The 19,096-nt window shown below is 42.2% G+C and overlaps 1 protein-coding gene across 22 annotated transcripts in view; it reads left to right on the top strand.

Moving 5' to 3' along the window:
- The window catches only part of PCDH15 (protocadherin related 15), a 736,955-nt gene that overhangs the window by 346,831 nt on the left and 371,028 nt on the right, over window positions 1-19,096 (top strand). For 20 of the 22 annotated variants that reach the window (XM_021381881.1, XM_021381890.1, XM_021381879.1 and 17 more), the window contains one exon: window positions 11,751-11,931. The exons of 1 other annotated variant lie outside the window; for it this stretch is intronic. Coding sequence is in view for 1 of the 21 variants with exons in the window: in XM_021381897.1 (XP_021237572.1) it covers window positions 11,892-11,931 (40 nt within the window). In the remaining 20 variants the exon portion in view is untranslated. Of the gene's footprint in view, window positions 1-11,750; window positions 11,932-12,831; window positions 13,089-19,096 lie in introns of those variants that run through there. One more of the 22 variants, XM_021381892.1, reaches the window with a different exon arrangement.

The raw sequence follows: 19,096 nt of genomic DNA on the forward strand, positions 1-19,096 counted from the left end.
GTCTCCCACAAAGCACCTGCCCCCAAGTTGGTATCTGGTCCAGCCTGTAGCTATAACCACAGTCAAGGGCTCATCCCAAGACAAGATGGTGACATACTCTTTCCTCTTATACATGACTTTCTGAAAGGTGCGTGGAGAGAACTACTGCTGTAAGTAATACAAAATACTCTCGTTCTTCACTAGTTAATTTTGATTTAAAAAAGAAATCCACACTCGTTATTAGTATCATTATTACTACTACTGTTCTTATGGCATGATGATTTACAAGCACCGTTGTTGATCCAGATCCAAAGATGCAGATTGGAAGTCGTGAAAAGAGCTGTTTCAAAATCATTACACTGGCGCAATTTGCAAACTAAAGTAAGGATTTCCTAGGGTAAGTGTTTTTCCTTTGGAAGGCAATGAGCAATTCAGATCTTGTATCCAAAATTCCACTGTGTGTAAAGACCTAAAAAATAGCAAGTATGGCACTCGCAAAGAAGGGACAATCCATTTCTGCAGGCTTCCACCTGATCCTTAAGGCAAAGTCAATGTGAAAGTCTGGGTCAGGTCTGAGGGGAGACAGCTGTGCATGCACATGCTGTGAGTTACTTGTTCCAGCCATGGCAAGCCCTTTGTCTTCTGGTTTTTATCTTTTTAGTGTATGTTTCTGTCTGGTTTTGTCACTGTTACTCTATGTTCTGAAGAAAGCCTTTGAATCCTCCCAGAGAAAACTTGTTACTGTCTAAGAGGGAAAAAGTCAACTTTTGTTCCTCTCTATGACTGGTTTTGATCTGTGAAACTGAGTGCTCCATAAAACAGTGCAATGGAAGACAATTTCATGGGTTTTAGGTAATGAGCAGCAAAGCTATGACGAAGTTATCTTGCAATAGATAATATGAATCGTGCAGTCAAAACAGGCCAATTTTTTGGCTGAGCCAATCAGGTGCCATATCATCATTAAGTGAGGTTGAACGCTCTTGCAAGGGAAAGAAAATGCTTTTTTTTAATGCTGAATAAAAGTTAGCTACCTGTGGTGACAACAAATGTCATGGATCTGCTGGAGTATGTAAGAGGGAAGTGTCCTCATGGGTGCCACTGCGATATGATGGCTCCCATTGGGAGGGGTAGGAGAGGAAACCTGCCCTTCATCTTGTCCCTTTCTACGCTGGGGATGTGCGATTTTGGTGATGGCTGTAATCAGGTATGTAAGCTCAAAGTAACATGACATAATACAGTTCTGCCGTAGTTAAATTTATAAACTGGTCTTCTGTGCTGTGTGCTGACTTAGCATTTACGATCCTTGAAATTCGCTTACCTGTTGTCTTAACCAAAAAATGAATTTGGGTGTAGAGACCTTTACTTTTTTTCTGAATTACCAAAATAGTTTCTCTCTCCTCTATAACTACATGTCTCTAAGCAAAAACAGCTGAAATCTAATGTGTTTCTCTTTTGCAAAGAAAGACTCATGTATCACTGTTCTAAGAGGTCTTATGAAAACAACAAAGAAATGAGAAACTCTCCCTTTAGAGAAAGTCTGTGGATATTTAGGAATAAGAGTTATTATCATGAATAGATATATGTTTTTACTTACTTTAGTGGTTATGACTGCTTATTTGTATTGATTTGTACTCAGCAGTATCTTCACTTTTTGTTAGTATTATGATTTTAAAATGTTAATGCTCACTTATACAGAATGTACATGTTGGGCATCCAGCTTGTATAAATCGTAAGTGCTAGTCTCTCTTGAAAATAATAATCAAGTACAGATCACAGAATGGTTTAAAATGAGAAAACTCACTGGGGTGCTGATGCTTCTATTGGACAATGACATGTACCTCTGTGAATCAGAGGCAGACGTGACATTTAAGCCAGAAGGATGAGAAGTAAGAAATGGAGTTGAAGATTGTGACTTTGCATTGAAATTAAGTTTGGGTCTAAATGACCAGCAAGGGAGTATTTATTCCTAGGTAACTATAACTTGCTACAATGTGAACAAAATCTGTTTTTTTTTTTTTTTTTTTAATCAGTGAGCTGCTGTCTTGTTCTATGAAGATTGGTAACAATGTGATGTTGAAGATCAGTTATAATAATCAGCAAGAACGCAAGCTAGTTCAAGTGTTTCACATCTTGAATTTATTAAATATGATTTGTCATTACTCTTAATCTGCTATCAGACACAATGTAATAGATGAGCAGAACAGCAGAGAATTTTGCAGGATCATCTGTATTCTGGTTGTAGCTAGGCTGGCTTTGCTATTCAGTGGTTCGTGTTGACCTGCTGATGTCATAGACATTACAGATACAACCAATCCTAGCAAGTACATTATTTAGATCAATTCGTGTGTTTTGAACAGCATATTGAGGGCATTACAGCGATCACCTTTGGGTAACTCAGTTCCGAGATTTTTACTGCTCCTGAACATGGCATAACTCAGCCTGGTTGAGTGGGTAATACTAGGGACCATAAGGCTTCCCAGCACCCATCTTCCTGGGCACATTCAAATCTATGGCACATCCAAATCTCAGTTTCTGCAGCCTGTTTTCAGCCTGGAGTCGCATCGTGCTCAGGGCATGGCCTGTTATGGGTTGCTCCTTACTTTCTACATTATTAACTTTTATTTGGAGAGAAAGGAGGTGGGACAGGAGGTGCTCTGAGTCAGCCATGTGTTTAAACCTGGCATCCAGCATCAAGTGGCTCCTTTGTTGGTGCCTTTCAAGGTCAGATCTCAGGCAGTGAAGAGCTGGGACAGCATCAGGTACTAAAGGATGCACCCAATCTTTTTTGCTGCTAGGTTTCCTGTCTTCGTATTGCTTTTTTTTGGTTTGTTTGTTCATTCATTTGTTTTTAATCTGTTTTTGTTTGTTGGCAAGTGTAGCCATCAAAAGGACCAACGTGATGGAAAGGGAGTTACAAAAGAGGTGGAAGGACTGGCATGATAGCAAGGTGCTACAAGGGAGGGAAAATAGATCACTCCCCATATCAGAAGATTCTGAGTTCACAGGGAAAGGTATCCACCAAGGAGGGATCTCCAGAAAGAGATGCTTCCTTAGTGGTAGTCAGCCCTTAAATGAGGCCTAAGAGGGGTGGAGCCAGGCTCCACTCCTTCTGGTCACACAGGTGAATTGCCTTCACCTGTTCTCCTAGGGCTAACTGGGTCTTTCCTCCAGGTGCTCAATCAGTGGTTCAGGCCATGACTTAGCAGTTCCCATACAGCGAGTAAGTCTGTGAAGTAGCTTCATACATATGGTGCTACAAGAAACAGCACAAGCATGGGACATGGATGCTGGAGACTTGCACTAGTGGTAGTGCTATGGCAGGATCCTGCCTTGTGTTGTCTCATTGGACCTACCAAGGAGGCTTCTGGAAAGTTACTGTCTGTTAGCACAACCTGCGTGATGGTTTCAGTTACTGGAGTTTTGGTCAGAAACTCGCTAAAACGTAGCAATAACCCACCTTCTTCTTTCTCCGTTGCTAAGCTCCTTGTGGAAAAAAAAGTGTATCATAACTATGTAGAAGTGGTTGTTCCTAAATTATTCATTTTGGTTTAACACCAACGGTGCTTACTGCTGTGCTTGTCTCTGGGGCTGGTCCATCCAGCTCTGCATTACTTAAGCATGAAGATTAGGAGTGGGATGGAGAGCAGTGTATGGAGATGAAAAGGGGTTGAGGGGGTTATCTAGGGAAGATTTTAAACTAGAATGGCAATTAGCTCTGTCTTTTCTGTATAATACATTTAAGAAAAATCTCAATGCCATCTGAAATCTTTTATCTTATTTCCTATAAGACCTGAAAGAACATAAAAATGAATTTGGGGAATACTTGAAGGTGTTCTTAATCCACTCTTTGTTCTTTTCAATAGAATTTGAAGATGTTTCCATTAACTTTCACAATACTTCTTCTTCTAAGAGCTACTTGACCCTTGCTCAAAGTCTATCGCATAATAATGCATTAACGTAGAAATGATTCCAAGAGGTGAAGTTGAAGGCAGTAGTTGGTTACAATCTTCTGCCCTCAGCTGGAAAGAAACATGAGAAGTGTTTTATAGACACTTGCACATTTTTTTCTACTGCATGAAATGTATCCAAACAATCAAGAGTTTTCAGCAGCAAATAAATGCCAGCTCTGCAGAGAATTTTAAGAAGTGTGTTCTGCCAGTGCTAGAGAAGAACAAAAACCTGGAAATTGAGTGCTCGGTGATTTGCCATGGGCAATGTGGATGAGCTAGAATGCCAGCATCCTTTCCTCTCGTTCTAGTTCAAGTCAGTCCTCTCCAGCCATGTGCACAATAAGCTCATTGGCACTGGCAAGGTAATTATTTGCTTTCTGCTCACTTATTGTGTGTCCTGCAATAAAGCAAGTCAAAAAATGGCAGTTCTGCCATGATGCTGTTCTAGTGACAAGGTTTCCTCTTTAGTGGTTTTTGTTTGTTTGTTTTAACCCATTAACAATATTAATAAAATGTATTCAGAGTTGTAGAACTCTAGCTGAAAATTAGATATTTCCGGATCCCCATCTTTAACATTGATGTTTACTTGCCCAGAGAAGCTGTGGATGCCCCATCCCTGGAGGTGCTCAAGGCCAGGTTGGATGGGGCCCTAGGCAGCCTGACCTGGTGGAGGGTAACAAAGCAAGGTGGGGTGGAACTAGATGTTTAAGGTCCCTCCCAAGCCATTATATGGTGCTATGAATTATTCGGGGGGGAGTGGAAGGGGGAAGGAAGAAGCAATTCCAAAAAGTGATCCAAAGGTGGAAGCAAAAGAGCAGCCTTGCAGTCATGCCACAACTTATGCCTTTGGAAAAGTGGCTAAAAGTGTGCTGAAAATCAGCCTTGATCCAGAGTTGAGAAAAAGGTTTGGAGTGAAGTCAATCATTCTTTCCTCTCTGTCAGGTGTGTTTTACTGAGCTATTTGTAGTTTAGATGTATTTGAAGCTGCTTGTTTGTGGCATCTTCCGGTTGGAAGCTCATAGTTTAATGCTTCTCCCTCTTGAGAAGGAGAAACAAACTGGACGAAAGGAAAAAATTGAAGAAGATGAGGAAGTGGAGAAGCTATGAACAGGGTGTAAAGGGGAGTGCTCAGGCTTGTGTTAAAGCACAGGAATGGATACCCCTACCAAGTGGTGCCCACAGGCTTTGGGGATGGTCCCTAATAGGAATTCTCTTCTAAATTGAGGGGAAAATCTGCATTTTGTTGTGAAGAACAAGGAATGATCTAGATCTTCTGTCTCTATACAGAGTTTCAAGGCTCCCACTGGGATCTCCAGCGGTCCCATTTATTGAGAGCAGCTGCATGATGACACCAGGGAAAAGGGATAGAGCTGAGATTGTAGGTCCTGTGCAGACAGCAAAGAACTGTCTGATCCTGAAGTTCATGGAGGTAACACACATGCTGTTCGTGGTTGGAGTCCGGCAGCTAATGGCACATAGATTGGTGCTCTTAGGTCATCTCCTCTCATATTTTTGGTGTGGATTGTAACAATGAATGGGCAAATCAGTTTATTTTTTTCTCAAAAAAGATTATTAAAGAGGAACAAAATTTCTTTCCATAATGGCAAGGGTTTAGGACCCAGGGGAACCGGAGGATTTACATCCCTAATCTGCAGGATTAGCCTTGCTTGACAAGGAGCTAACATGCAGTTGTCTTGCAACCCTCTGTTAGCTTCCAGGTATGTTGGTGTATGAGACGGCTGAAATGAAGCAGTTCTTGCTGGAAGGGGAATTTGTATGAGGATCCAAGCAGAAGTGTCAATGCCTGAACTGAGGCTGCCATTGTTTCCTGGGGGAAAATTAATCCAGGTCAGATAGCAAAAACGTACAGTTTTAGTTTTAGTTTTCAGTATGTAGCAATTAGGGCCATGTGTGTGGTGAGCTGTGAAAATAAGAATATAATAACAAAATATTGTGTAATAGTTTAGAAAAAGTAAATTTACTGGGTCTTTTACTGTATAATACTGTACTGCATAGTATACAATGTTATAGTGTTTTCTGATGTTCAGACCAGGCAATAGAGCAATCTCTTCAAGAGAGTCTTTCACCTTTCAAAGTACTTAGCTGGGTGAGTGATATATAAATAAAAAGTGATTGAAGAATAAGTTTTCAGGGAGTGAAAATTAGACAATCAACTGAATGCGGTGAGTGTGTCGACTGGAAACTCTGAGCAGGATATGGGAGAGAAACAGATATGCCAAAAATCCCACATTTTGGGGTCATTGCTGGAGCAATTAGAGAAATGTCCCAGACAGATCACAGCTTTCCTGAAATCTTTAGCTGGCTGAGGAGATGTAGGAACTTTCACAAAAAAACACAGTATTTCAATATAAAATACCTCTTTCCTACAAAGGGCACTTAAAGAACCGTGGAGATGTGGCACTGAGGGGCATGGCTCAGTGGGCAGATGGGGATGGGCTCATGATTAGATTTGGTGATCTTAGGAGTCTTTTCCAACCTTAATGGTTCTATGATTTTGTGTGATGCTCAAGGATTTGCTCAATCTTCTCATTTTGTCTGCTGCCTACAGCTCACATAGCGAGAAGAGAGCAGAGTGCAACCCCAGCAAGTGGGGTTGGAGCAGTGCGGGGGTAAGGCACCTCAGCTGCTCACACCCCTGTTGGCTTGGTAGTGAGGGAAGCCAGACCTGTGTTATGTGGCTGTGGAGATGTTGGCTTCATGCGTTGGTGTTCACAGCAGAAAGCTGCCTTCACAGCTGGTATTTGTGCTTTGTTAAACAAGTGATAGAAGTGTGGAGGCATCTGGGAGGCTCCTGTGGCACAACCATGGCATGTGGGTGTTGCCAGATGTTGTCACTACTGTGTTACCTGAAAGAGCCCTTCTGGGACACCTTTCTCAGCCATTCAGAGGGAGAAGAGAGAATTATAGTCCCAATTCCCACTTACTGTGGGACTGGGATTTCAGTAGTTTGGCTCTTTCTTGTGCTTTAACTACCTGGACATTTATTGGTGCTCTAAACTTGTGTTGGCTTATAATGAATAAAAGAGATGCAAAATTCTTACATCTCCAATACAGCATATGCATTTACTGGGCAATTTACAGGTATGTATTTCCATCCTTGTTTTTATATGTATGAATTTATTTACATGTGTGTACATATTTGCTCTATTTTTGACACTCCTCTGCCCCTTTAAGTGAATTTTACCAATATATTCTCTCTTTCTGAGATCCCTGGATCTCAGCCCAAATCCTGCATGAGCTAGCAAGGCTCAGTGGGACGTGTTGCTCTTAAAGCCATAGGTGTGCTAGTGTAGCCATACAGACTTCGCAGCCCTGGGCTCCCTTTGTTGCCGGCTGACACCAGGTGCCCATGCTGCAACCCCAGACAGGCTGAGCATCCTCAGGGCTGTCAAAAGGAGAGCTTGGGGCCCACTACCAGGTCACTGCTTTGGGAATGGATTTTTATGCTCTTTCTTCCAGTGCTCCCGTTTTCTCTGTGAACCATGCTAGAAGAAGGAGTTTCAGTCGTGGGACTTTCTCTGTGTTGTACATTAAAGTGCCTGATCACCAGACTACTGAGCAGTTATCTCTTAATCTGTCTTTGCAACCCTATAAAGCTTGCTTTGCTGTCAAGGATTCAGAAGCAGAGGTGAGGTATGTCTGCATGAGTTGTGAATATCCCAGTGCTCAAAGAGTTTTCATGCAAATTAAAGTGGTGTGTTCTTTTTGTCTTCTGACCCTAAAGGTTATGTTTGGTTTTGTTTCCTAAGAGGGGAATGAGAGGCATCTCCATCCCTGATCTGTCTGGGTTTTCTAGTTGTCTTGTTGTGAAGGATGTGGGAGGTGATTGGAAGAAAGCGGGTTCCTCTGGGCCTTAGCCCCTGGGATTTACTTGGCTTAAGGTGGGAAACCCTGACTTTGTCAGCCTTGGACTGAGTTCTGAGTCTGCACAGAGGGAACTCTGGGCAGCTGGGGCTTGTAAGGCTGAAATGCAGCATCACCTGGGGTCTGGCAGCAGTGCGGAGCTAGTGGGTAGAAGAGGAGGTTTTCAGGTTGGCATTTCTGATTTAGGCATTCCAAGTCACACATATTACCATGAAATCTTTCTTCTATTTAGGCTGCTGGCCTGGCCACATGTAACTGCATCAGGCAGAGACTCTTCTGCTCTCCCCACAGGACCACCACAGCGCTCAGGAACTCTCCTTACCAGGTCCCTACCAGGCTGTAAGCATGACCACGTTGCCCTTTGCCAAGCGCCACGTGTTGCAGCAGGCTCCCTTCCCTGCTTGCTCTGTGAAAGGATGCAGGGGTCCTGCACCAGAAGGGCTCACTGCCCATCAAACACAATTTCCTTGGCACGACGTGGAGGGATTGTGCACAAAATGTTACCTTTGCAGAAAGAATTACAGGTTATGCAGTCATTAGCTGTGCTGTACTTTAGATGAGAAGTTAGTGCGCTGGTTCCATCTACTTAAACCTGCTGGATCTTTAAATAGGTGTCCTTGGCCAGCTTTTCTCACTCAGTTAATCCCAGCACAGATGAACCGGCATGAATATAAATGTTTATGGCAGTCCTCACAGCTGCATATGGAATATATTGGATTGTTTGCACGCAGTCAGTGCTGTGGGTTTGTGATTTGATGCTCTACAAAGAGTCCTCGATACACTTTCTGAAAGGAGCTATGTAAATGCGGACACAATTAGCTTTGTGGGCTTTTTTGAGAAACATATCTAATAATAATGCACTGGCGTGTAGAATAGCCATTTCCCGTGATTTTCATTCGCATAATATTTATAGTGCTACAGAACAAATGGGCTGTTGAAAAGAGACCAAAATTAGCACTGTGAATGAACTTGCCTTGAGAGGCGTTTGTGATGGAATTATGTCGCTAACAAACTTGAGTAAACCAATTACCATTCCTCCTGGATTTGTGGATATGACAGCTCCATGGGGCTGCTGTAATGCCTCCCTGTGAGCAGATGGGCAGATTTCAGGTCTTCCTTTGCACAATGTGCTTTCAGTTCCTCCTGCCCTGTGGCAGTGCTGCCTTATATATACCCTGCCTCTTGGTGCCAAAACCACTGCAAAGTGCAAGAGCAGCATCACTTGGGATGGTTGTGCATGTACGTCTGCATTTTGACTGGTGTAATTACAACATCCTTAGGTTTGTCTCTTGAAACAGATGGACATCTATACAGCTGCAAGCAGTGTCCTTTGCCTCAACTAAACTAGTCAAAATCTTAAAAGCATGAGTATTTTCATCTGTTCTGTCTGGCTGTGGTCTTGCTTTTGACTAGAATTGCGTATGTTGGTAACCTGAGGACTTGATCTGACAATGCTTCTTTCCTTCCTAAGTTGTAGTTGTTGTCTCCCAGTCGTATTTAGCAGTGCCTCAGTGATGAAAGAAATCATGGCCTGCTTATGTGAGTGTGTAACTTGTAGATAATACCAAGGTGATAAGAGTCTTTACCATGGGAGGGACCTCAAGGGCTCTGTGGCCTATCTTCCCTCTCAGAGCAGGCTGCCCTGGGCTTAGTGTCATCAGATCTGAGGATGAGGCCTGCACAACTTTGCTGTTCTCATGGGAAGGAGGCATCTCTTTCCTCCTCCCTGAGCTGGCTTCTCTCAGCGTGTGCCTGTTGTCTCTTCTCCTGCCAGGTCAGAGCCCCACCATTTAAGCAGCTGTTCAGTTTGTTCCCTTTTTGCATTCTGACCGTGTATCCTGATGTGGGTACAAGAGTGTGGACGAGGACAGTGCTGAAGACCTTATGAAAGTCAGGGAAAATGACAGCTGCTGTCCTCTCATCCACTGGGCCAGGCATTTCATCACAGGAGACAGTCAGGTTTATCAGGCATGACCGAGCTTGGGTAAATAGGGGCTGACTGATCCCACTCACCTGCCTCTCCTTCATGTGTCCAGGTCTGTGGTTTGCAAGATCTCATTCCATTATTTCCAATGATCTTCGTGTCACATAAGGTGTTTAAAATAGCTGGAAGATGGAAAGTAACTTTGTACAAGTATGTATTTTAAGAGACTGTACTGAGGACCTTCCCTTTCTGTACCCATGTGTGACTTCAGTAGGATCAGAACCATGAGGCAGCTTTGCCCTATGTCAGATCTGTCAGTCTGGGTCGGTGGTGAACTGAACTGGCTTTCCTAAGCCAGGCAGACCCTCTTGGTGAGTGGGGATGAGGTCAGCGGGGAACAATTGAATACCAACAACACTGGCGAGGAATATAGGATCCTTACAAAAGGTAAGGAAATTAATGAATACTTTTTACGTCGACCATCATTATTTATGTCAGCTTTTCACACTTCTAAAGTAACCTGTATATGAGAAGCTCTCAATTATTCCAGGCTGGAAGGTGAATTAGTTCCTTCTGATAACATTCCAAGAAAATACAAAACTAACAACAGCAACATTGTTGTACCATATTAAATATTTAATGTACACATCCGCACTACAGTAAGAAGTCTTTTCTCTCTCTGCAGCAGTGTCTCCTGTATTGTCCTTTCTCCCTGTAGGAATTCCTTTGATGCTGGGCAGGCAGAACCCATGCTTAGAGCCTGAGCTGTGGTTCAGCAGGAGCTGGGCTTGGTGCTCAGAGAACACGGGCACACAGTGCTGCTAGGGCAGGTGAGCCAGTGCCTTGTGCTATGGACAGGTGTGTCTCATAGGGAAAGGTGAAGCTAATGGACAGGTGGTGGAACAAAGTTTCAATTCTGTTTTTTTTTTAATTTATGTGTGTCTTAAAATTGTAGAATTTTTCAGTCTGCAATTTTATATCAATTATTGTCTTGGTCTTAAAGGATGAAGATAATACTTTTTTTTCCAATTTGTCTCATTTATCAAGTTTTGTTAGATCATTTGAAGTTAATTAAGAATTGCGTGTCTTACTGAGTAACCCCTTTGAGCAGGGTTTGTGTATGAGGTGCAGAACTTTGAGGCAGTTGTGAAAGATAATTCTGTGTATTTTTTTAAAAAGGAGTGATTTTAGTCTCAGCACAAGTTCTCAAATAACTGATGTGCTGCAGTATTCTTTCATATTTTTGAAAGAAAGAGCATGGATTTGTGATATGGACTGTGCTACAGTAGCAGCCTGTCAGTATCTAAAGGAGGGATGTACGAAGGAAGGGGACAGGCTCTTTAGCAGGGTCTGTCTGATAGGACAAGGGGAAATGGTTCCAAACTAATAGAGGGGATATTTAGAATGGATATGAGGAAAACGTTTTTTACAGTAAGGGTGGCAAGGCACTGGTGCAGGTTACCCAGAGACATAGTGGGTGCCCTGTCCTTGGAGACATTCAAGGTCAGGATGGGGCCCTGAGCTCCCGATGTAGCTGTAGGTGTCCCTGTTCATTGCAGGAGAGTTGAATCAGATGGTCTTTAAAGGTCTCTTCCAACTCTAACAATACTATAATTCTATGAAATGAGCCCCCAGCCTCAACAGTGAGTCCACTTTGGCCACTGAGGCCATTCAGGAGACAGCCACCAGCTCTTCTTCCCAGAGCAGTCCCATGGGGGAGGTGTCCCCCAGCTGCCCGTGGGTGTTTCTTCATTTTGCAGCAGAGGCTCCAATTGCACTTCTGCTGCTGAACAGACCTTGTTAAAGCTGAGCCCAAGCTCAGGCAAGGCTTGCTGCGGAGGGTGTTGCTATTAACTTTTAATAAACTTGATGAGATTACCGTGCAGTCTTGCACCATTCATGCTGTGAGTCTGTGCAGGCTTCAGGAAACAGGCATTTCAGTGCACGCTTTTCAAATTTAATGAGGATAACTGAAGCGAGCTCCCATCTCTCACCGGGCACCCTCCTTCCAGGCAGTGCGCAGCACCGAGCAGTAAGGAGCTTACTGCTCTCCCGGCAGTGGTCCAAGAGCTGCTGACACAGAGGAGGGAGCACCAAGCAGCGATCGGGCGCAGCTGTGGGCAGGCACATCCCAGCGCAGCCGGGCCACGGGGATGCTGAACAGCGCTGCGCCTCTCCGCCTGATGTGCCAAGGTATTTCTTCCCCTCTGCTCCTTGGGCTGGGATTGCTGCCGCGCTGTGTTGGCTCGGGTTTGGGCTGGAGGTAGAGCGGTGGGGGTCGTTGCAAGTTCTGTGTGTAGAGCAGGCAGGGAAACTTGCTGCAGAGCCCTGCCAGGCAAACTTTGTGCTGCCGAGTCAGAGACAGCAGGATTTCTTGTGGTTTGCCTTTCCCTTGGGGGTGCATCAGCAGCGGGCTTGCCTCAAGGCAGCATCTTATTTATTGGTCTGTTTGGTCAGGGAATCCACTGCCACGAACCCCTGCTTGTGCAGAGCAGGGGGAACTGGCACGAAAAGTGGTGTGGTGGCTTAGCAGGGCTTCCTCTGTGCCACCTCAGCCCCTTTCACATCAGCCTGGTTCCGTGCAGCGATACAGAAGAGGTCTTCACATTTGTTTGTCAATTATCTGTGGTTGCATTCAGTGCTTGTTGCAAAGCGAAGCTGTCATGGCTCTTCTCTGTGCCCTAAGAGCAGTTTGTTTTGGGGAACCCCTTGTCTAACAGGCTGACATGCCGGGTTGTTTTTTAGCTCATTTCTGCAGGTTTTTGAGTTGGGGCTTCATAAGCTCAGAGCCTTATTCATGGCTCATTTGTTGATAAGCGGTAACTGCTCCGCTAACACTTTCTGTTACCCTCTATCCTCTTAATCCCTTATTTCTCATAGCACGAGCAATCTTATAAATGTATATTTCACAACACTGTTATTTGATCTTAATTTGAAAACCTTTGACATTAACTTTTTTTTTTTTTTTTTTTTTTTTGCTGCTGGACAATTCCTGATTCTTGGCATGCTGCTTGGACTGCTTGGTCTTATTTTACTAAGTGTTATTCTTAGATTCCTGCATTTTCCTTGCACAGTGCTCCTTGCAACACTGTTAGCAATCTAAGGGCAAACCTTAGTTTAAATAATAATAATAAAAGCAGATTGTATTGATTATTGCATCCCAATTAGTATGGAGAACAGTCTTATTGTACCTTAGGTGTCATTGGAGGACAAAATAGATGTATGTGTGCGTATTTTCATATGGAAGAAGAAAGCTCTGTTGTTACAAGAGGATAACACACTCCTGTGGAAGGTTAACTCTAGGTCCACGTTTCATTCCTTCCTATGAAGCCATCTAATTGGTGGAGCTGGTAAGCTAATAGTGTGGGGGACAGAGTAAATAATTCATGATGTTAATATTAATGTGCTGTGGGCTTTGGCAGGTCTGAGTTGCGCTTTAGGGAGTTTGAGACTGTGTGTGAATTCCCAGTTACTCGCACCTGACTGTGACTATTGCTTTAGGTTTCCTTGCCCTGGGGGGTTTGGTTAGCCGAGGTTATTTGATGCATTTTTATCTATGGCGTTAGTGCTCAGGTTGAAGGAATATAATCCATGTGGCTTCACAGTTACAACCCTATGAAATAAGAGTGCAATTTAATGAGAGTGCTACTCTGCTTAATGATGAACTGCTTCTCTCTCAGCTGTTGTAATGAGCTGCAGAGGCGAGAAAGTTAGCTCCAATTGCTGTGTTTCATGCCTTGCCTTGGACAGTGAATAGGCAGACTGTAAAGAAATTTGGGGCTCCGCAGCTTCTTTATAGTTACCTACTTGTGCTAAATCACTGGTTGGAATAATTGTATTGTCACCTTGTGTCACATTTGCTCAGGTGTAATAGCTTTGCCAGCAAGGCAGTTGCCTGTAAAATTGTGATGCAAAGTTTTTAATATTCTTCCCAAAGGTGGAAAGTGTTGTTCAAGGCTGTTGGTTTGTTTTTGGTTTTGTTTTTTTTTTGTCTTTTTCAAGATTTGTATGAAATGTTACTGACTTACTGGGATTTTCAATGTCTTTGTTGGGAATAGCAGACAGATCTTCATGGTGAAAAAAAATTTGCTCTTAAATACATTGAAATAACAATATGAAAGCAATTTAAGCTGCTAGGCCTAATGATAATATGAACTGGCTGTGCTGGATTCTGGTCTTCACTTACTGTATTGTAAGGGTTAAAGGTTTTAAGTGAGAATTAATTCCTTGTCTGCTGCAGGGTTTGGTTGGAGTGTCCAGTGCTAAACTTGATTTCTGCTTGATAAGTTGTATGATTTTTTAACTTTTTTTTCTAGAAAAGTCCATTATCCACAAACAGTATCTTAAAAAAAAAATAAAAGAAAGACAAAACCTTTCATGAAGTAAGCTTGTAAAGGTTATTTGTGGAATTTAATACTAAGATTGAACTTCGAGGCTGATATCTGATAACCGGCTTTGGATACAAATTGGATGCACGTTCATAATTTCAAATGAGTGAGTATTTCAAATTCAGAGCTTAAGACTGGGAAGGTGCACCCATGCCTCCAGCTGTGCTTCTCGCTTGTGCAGCCCCAGCATCTTTGGAGTACATATTGAGCCCCTTCTAAACCCAAGGAGTTGCTGCTTTGCTCTTCTTTTGTCCCTGGTGCCTTTGGAAACATGGAGCTTCTGCCACTTAGACTCTTCTCCTTATTTCCTGGATAGATGCAGTCATGATCATTTGTTATGCTGAAAATCATTTTTGCCAATATCTTGGCAGTTTTTGAGTACTTTTGTCTCAAATTCCTCTTTCTTCAGTGTGGTGAAGAAAGATTATGCATTGCATTCATTTGTGCACATGATCAGTGTTCAGTTTGGTAACACCATTGTTTTCTAATCTCTATTGGAAGTACTCTCTGGATTCAAGGGTCAAATTTGCTTTTTTTTCACCTGGATCCCATTCATTATTCATTATAATCATGTTGCAGTTAACTGTAACTCACTGGTTCTTCTTCACAGTATTCACTGGGAGGAACACAGCATGGTGGGATACCTCTTGCAGTCACCAAGTACGTGACCTTGTGCTGTCTTTTACAGAATTTTTGTCCTGTTTCTGTTACTTCACTTCTTCAAAGCATCTAATTACTTCTGTGTAATGTCTGTCTTCTCTTCCAGTATCTGTCTCCCCATTGTATTGTATCTCATCAACCTATTCCTAATACTGGCAACAGAGTTATTAGGGGAAATGTTTAATAAGATCAGTTCCAAGAAGATTCTTAAGACCCTTTAATAATCACTTAAGTTTTCAGGACTTCTGCTGTTGTCTCCCCTGGAAACAGATGCTCACCCATCTCAAAATTGCTGTGCTGGCTGCAGCTTAGCTAACAGGTTCCCATGTGACACTGCTGAATGCTCTGCTATAATCCTGATTAATGAGATCTACAGCATTTGGAGAATGTTATCTGGTGAAGTAATCTCTTAGGTTAGTTTGTCACAAGCTACCTTTTGTTAAACCCATATTAAATTTGGTCACATTCTCCCCTGCTTTCATGTGTTTGGAAGGAAATTCAATGGGAAGAATACTTAGTCTCTGCACCACTGAAGTAAGTTTTATAGGCTGGCAGAAAATTCTTTTATTGAAAACATGAATAATTTATTTTCTGTTCTTTAATTGTATGCAGCATCCCAGTTAAAAGATAGGTCTTAGCAATATTCCGTTTTGTGTGCCATTTATTTCAAAACTTGGGATCTAACTCTTTAATGGCCCAGGAAGTTTTTTAATTCCATGTTATGATTTTCTCTTTTGTGCCCTTGTATTCCTCACATTATTTATTTCACCATCTATCCCCTTCCTCTCATAGGATACTAAGAATAAGGTCCAAAATGGCCTTTGGTATCTAGATTATCCTTCCCCAAATCCTGTTTGCTCTGCGTGTGATCACAGAGCATTCTTTTCCTGATCCTTCCCTACTTGTAACATAAAGAAATTTTATAAAACTATCAAAAACAGGAAAATACCATGTTTGGACTTAGAAATCTTCCCGAGATTCTTTTACATCAGTTCCTACAATATTCTGTTTTCTTGGCCTCTTCATTGTATATGTTTTAGGGCTTTTTGTTTGTTTGTTTGTTTTTACTGAAGTCTTCTAATATAGACAGGTGTGCATTCATTCATGGGAAATAAATTCAGGCCATCCTAGAGTAGAAAAGACTGATTGGCTCAGTTGGAAGGGCCCAGGAAGATTAAGTCCAGCTGTCTGACCGCTCCCATACTAGCCAAAAGTCTGCTTGACAATCTTTACCACTTTGTTCCTTGGAATACTTGAAGGGTTGAATACCTTGGATATGAAGATGTCCATGCCACTTCTCATATTCAGACAGCTGAGCTCCTTGACTCAGTTGGCTTTTCTAGTATGTTCCCTTAATTTCTAAACAAATGCTGATAACCCTTAATTACAATCTGTTTTCTTTTGTTCTTCTATTTTATTTAAACAGCTTATTACTATTCAAATCCAGTTTACTTTCCATGAGTGAATTCTCTGAAAATCGAGTATGAATTAACCTTATTTCTTGCATATATAAAGGTTATCCACTGAATGAATCGTGTATGAGAGTACACAAATTACACTGTCGTTTGCGTTATTTGCTCTTTGTATTTGGAAAATTCAATTCTCCAATGGTAGCACAGTTTCTAATAGTTCTTATTTCTCTAGGAACACTACAGTGATCTACGTGGTCGTTCAGGATTTATGGCATTACTGCAGTCAAATGCAATTTGACTGGATCATCCCTTCCCAGAGTAATTATGCTCAAAACCAGTATTGAAGTCTAACATATGGTGCTCTTCTGGCTTTATATCTCTTTACTGAAATTGAAAATCCTACTGCGAGTATCTTCTCTGCACATGCCTAGAGAAATAATAAGATTAGGTTAGGTAGAAGAGCTCTGCCAAAAATGAGCCGAACGCAGTGGCACCCTGTTCTTAACTGTGGCTGCTGTGCTCTCCTTTTGTTCTAGTGAGCTCCTCGCTGAAGAGCAGCTGTTATACCCAGAGAGTATGGAAGTTATCTGCCCTGATGGAGCTGAAGTGTTTCTCAGAAGGCTTTCCTTCAAATCGAATCAATGCCATTTGCTGTACTATCTGTACAGAGGATATTGAAGGTTTTCTTTTCCTTTTTCCCTAGCATAGGATGATCGCACACTGGCTGTTCATCACACGATTTTCCAGTTGTGGTGAGGTGATGCCAGAAAGCTAGAAGATGGAATTGAACCTGGAGCTTGCTGTTTGCAACAACACACAACCTGAACTCCAATGAAGACAGTATTTCTGGCTCACTCCTCGTTTTAGTGCTCTCAGATGGTGTAGTTGTACAGCAGTGCTACTGTTGTGCTTGTACCTGAGTGTACACTTTCCATTTACATATATGCACATGCATACATATATTTACATTTGACATGTGTGCAAACATGTATGGTAACTACTGTGCAATCTTCAGCTGGTTCAGTGTAGATGCTTCAGCAGCCTATACATCTGTGCTCCAGTCCTTGTTTTGGTGGTGTCCCACTTGCTTTAATGCAGGTTCCACTTAGCTGAGTAGACCATCAGCTAAATTGCCAGCAAGTTCATGCACGGATGGATCTTAACTGTTGATTTGACAGAGAAATATCAGCAAGGTTTAAGTGCAAAAATCCAGAACAAAATCCTGGCTTTCAGGAATAAGATTTTTGTATCGCAATGTACAGAAAGAATTGCAAGCTCTATTAAAGCACTAGATGTTTCTTAAAGTTTTATTGCAGTTTAGTATCCTTTTATCTTTTTAATATAGCTTTTTTTAAGTGAAATTCAGCTTGGCATCTTTTTTTTCCTGAAATAGTTCTCTTTTGATTATTACTTGTGCTTTGCCTTTGGAACTGTGGTGGATTGACAGTAAGTGGAATCTACTTTCCATGTGACACTGGAGATGCTATAACATCCATATTTCCAGAAAATTATCATTGCTTCCTTTCCAGCATACCAATGCACATTATATTATAAATAAGATAAATGTTTGTTTTTAAGCATTTATGCTACGTTAGATGAGTGAGGGAAGAGTAGATCAGGATTGTGACAAATTGTATGTGAGGATTTGGAGATGTAATTTTTGATGATTCACTCAGACAAATAAGGTTTGTAGCAGCTTGCTTCTGAAGGCCAGGATGCTTCTAGGTTGCAGAAGGAGAATTTAGGTTCCTCAACTGCAAGTTCCTGATCTAGACAGTCTGTAAACTGTGTGCACCTGCTGCTGGTACAAAAGAGCCTTAGAATTTGGCAGGGAGATAGTTGCTGTTGTTTTTATTGCTCTTGTAATGTCACTGCAAAGTGCTTCCGTGGTTTCAAGCTGTGACAGTGCATGTTGGCCCCGCTACATGGCTGGTCTTGGGAAAGCAAACTTTGATTACAAGTTAGCAGATGGTAAAAATTTGATAAGTCCCACCTTGAGCACGGTCATAATCACAGAACTCATGAGTTGGGAACAGCCAAATAAAACAGCTGCTGTGTGACACAAGAGGTCAGAAGATGAGGGTGGGATACAGGGCTGTTGTTGCTCCGTAAATTTACATAGTTTTTTCATAAATAAGCGACATTTAATTTTAATTTGGTAATGTACTTTCATGCTGTACCCTTCCTTTTAACAGTTTTGTAACAAGTTTCCAGCACACTGATACTTTGGTGACTGAATTTTAGAAGTTCCCTGCTCAGTCTACTGAGCAGCTGCTTTAGTAATATTGTGTATTGAGAAGAGCTCTATATTCACCACTGCTTCTGTCTCTTAAGTTCCGCTGCCTGCATGCTTTGGAGCTTCCCAGTTAGAGAATGTAGTGCTGCACCTTTTGAAATCACCAAAGTACAGTGTGAGGGGGTGTGAGAAAGACAACAGGCCGAGTGTTGTAGTGGCTTGGGTTGGCAACCCTCTGTCACATTCAGTGGAGTTTGGACTGCTTTGATACAAAATGGCCTGGGGGACTTGGTGGGATATGAATGCCTTGGTCTGCTTTTGTACCCTTGGAGACTTTTATAATTTGTTCAGTTGAGGCCACATCAGACCTGTGCAGTGCCCTATTTGTTTTCTGATGAGCTTCTGGTTTTGCATCTATAAGTGAATCTTCATGCCACACATGCTGCTTGAAATGCAGCCAGAGAGCTAGTGTATTCACTTGTCCCGAGTGCACCTTCAAACAAGAAAAGAAAATGTGCTTCCCTGTTCACTTTGTCTCCTGTTCTTTGCTCCAGCATGATTCCAACTTACTGAATGTTGAACACACCATAGGTAAGGCTTTCCTTAGAGGCAGGGAGCAGGATAAGAGCTTATGGTCCTGTAATTTAAAATGTAATAGCTTT

The sequence above is a fragment of the Numida meleagris genome, unplaced genomic scaffold (assembly GCF_002078875.1).
Source record: "Numida meleagris isolate 19003 breed g44 Domestic line unplaced genomic scaffold, NumMel1.0 unplaced_Scaffold119, whole genome shotgun sequence".
NCBI classification, from domain to species: Eukaryota; Metazoa; Chordata; class Aves; order Galliformes; family Numididae; genus Numida; species Numida meleagris.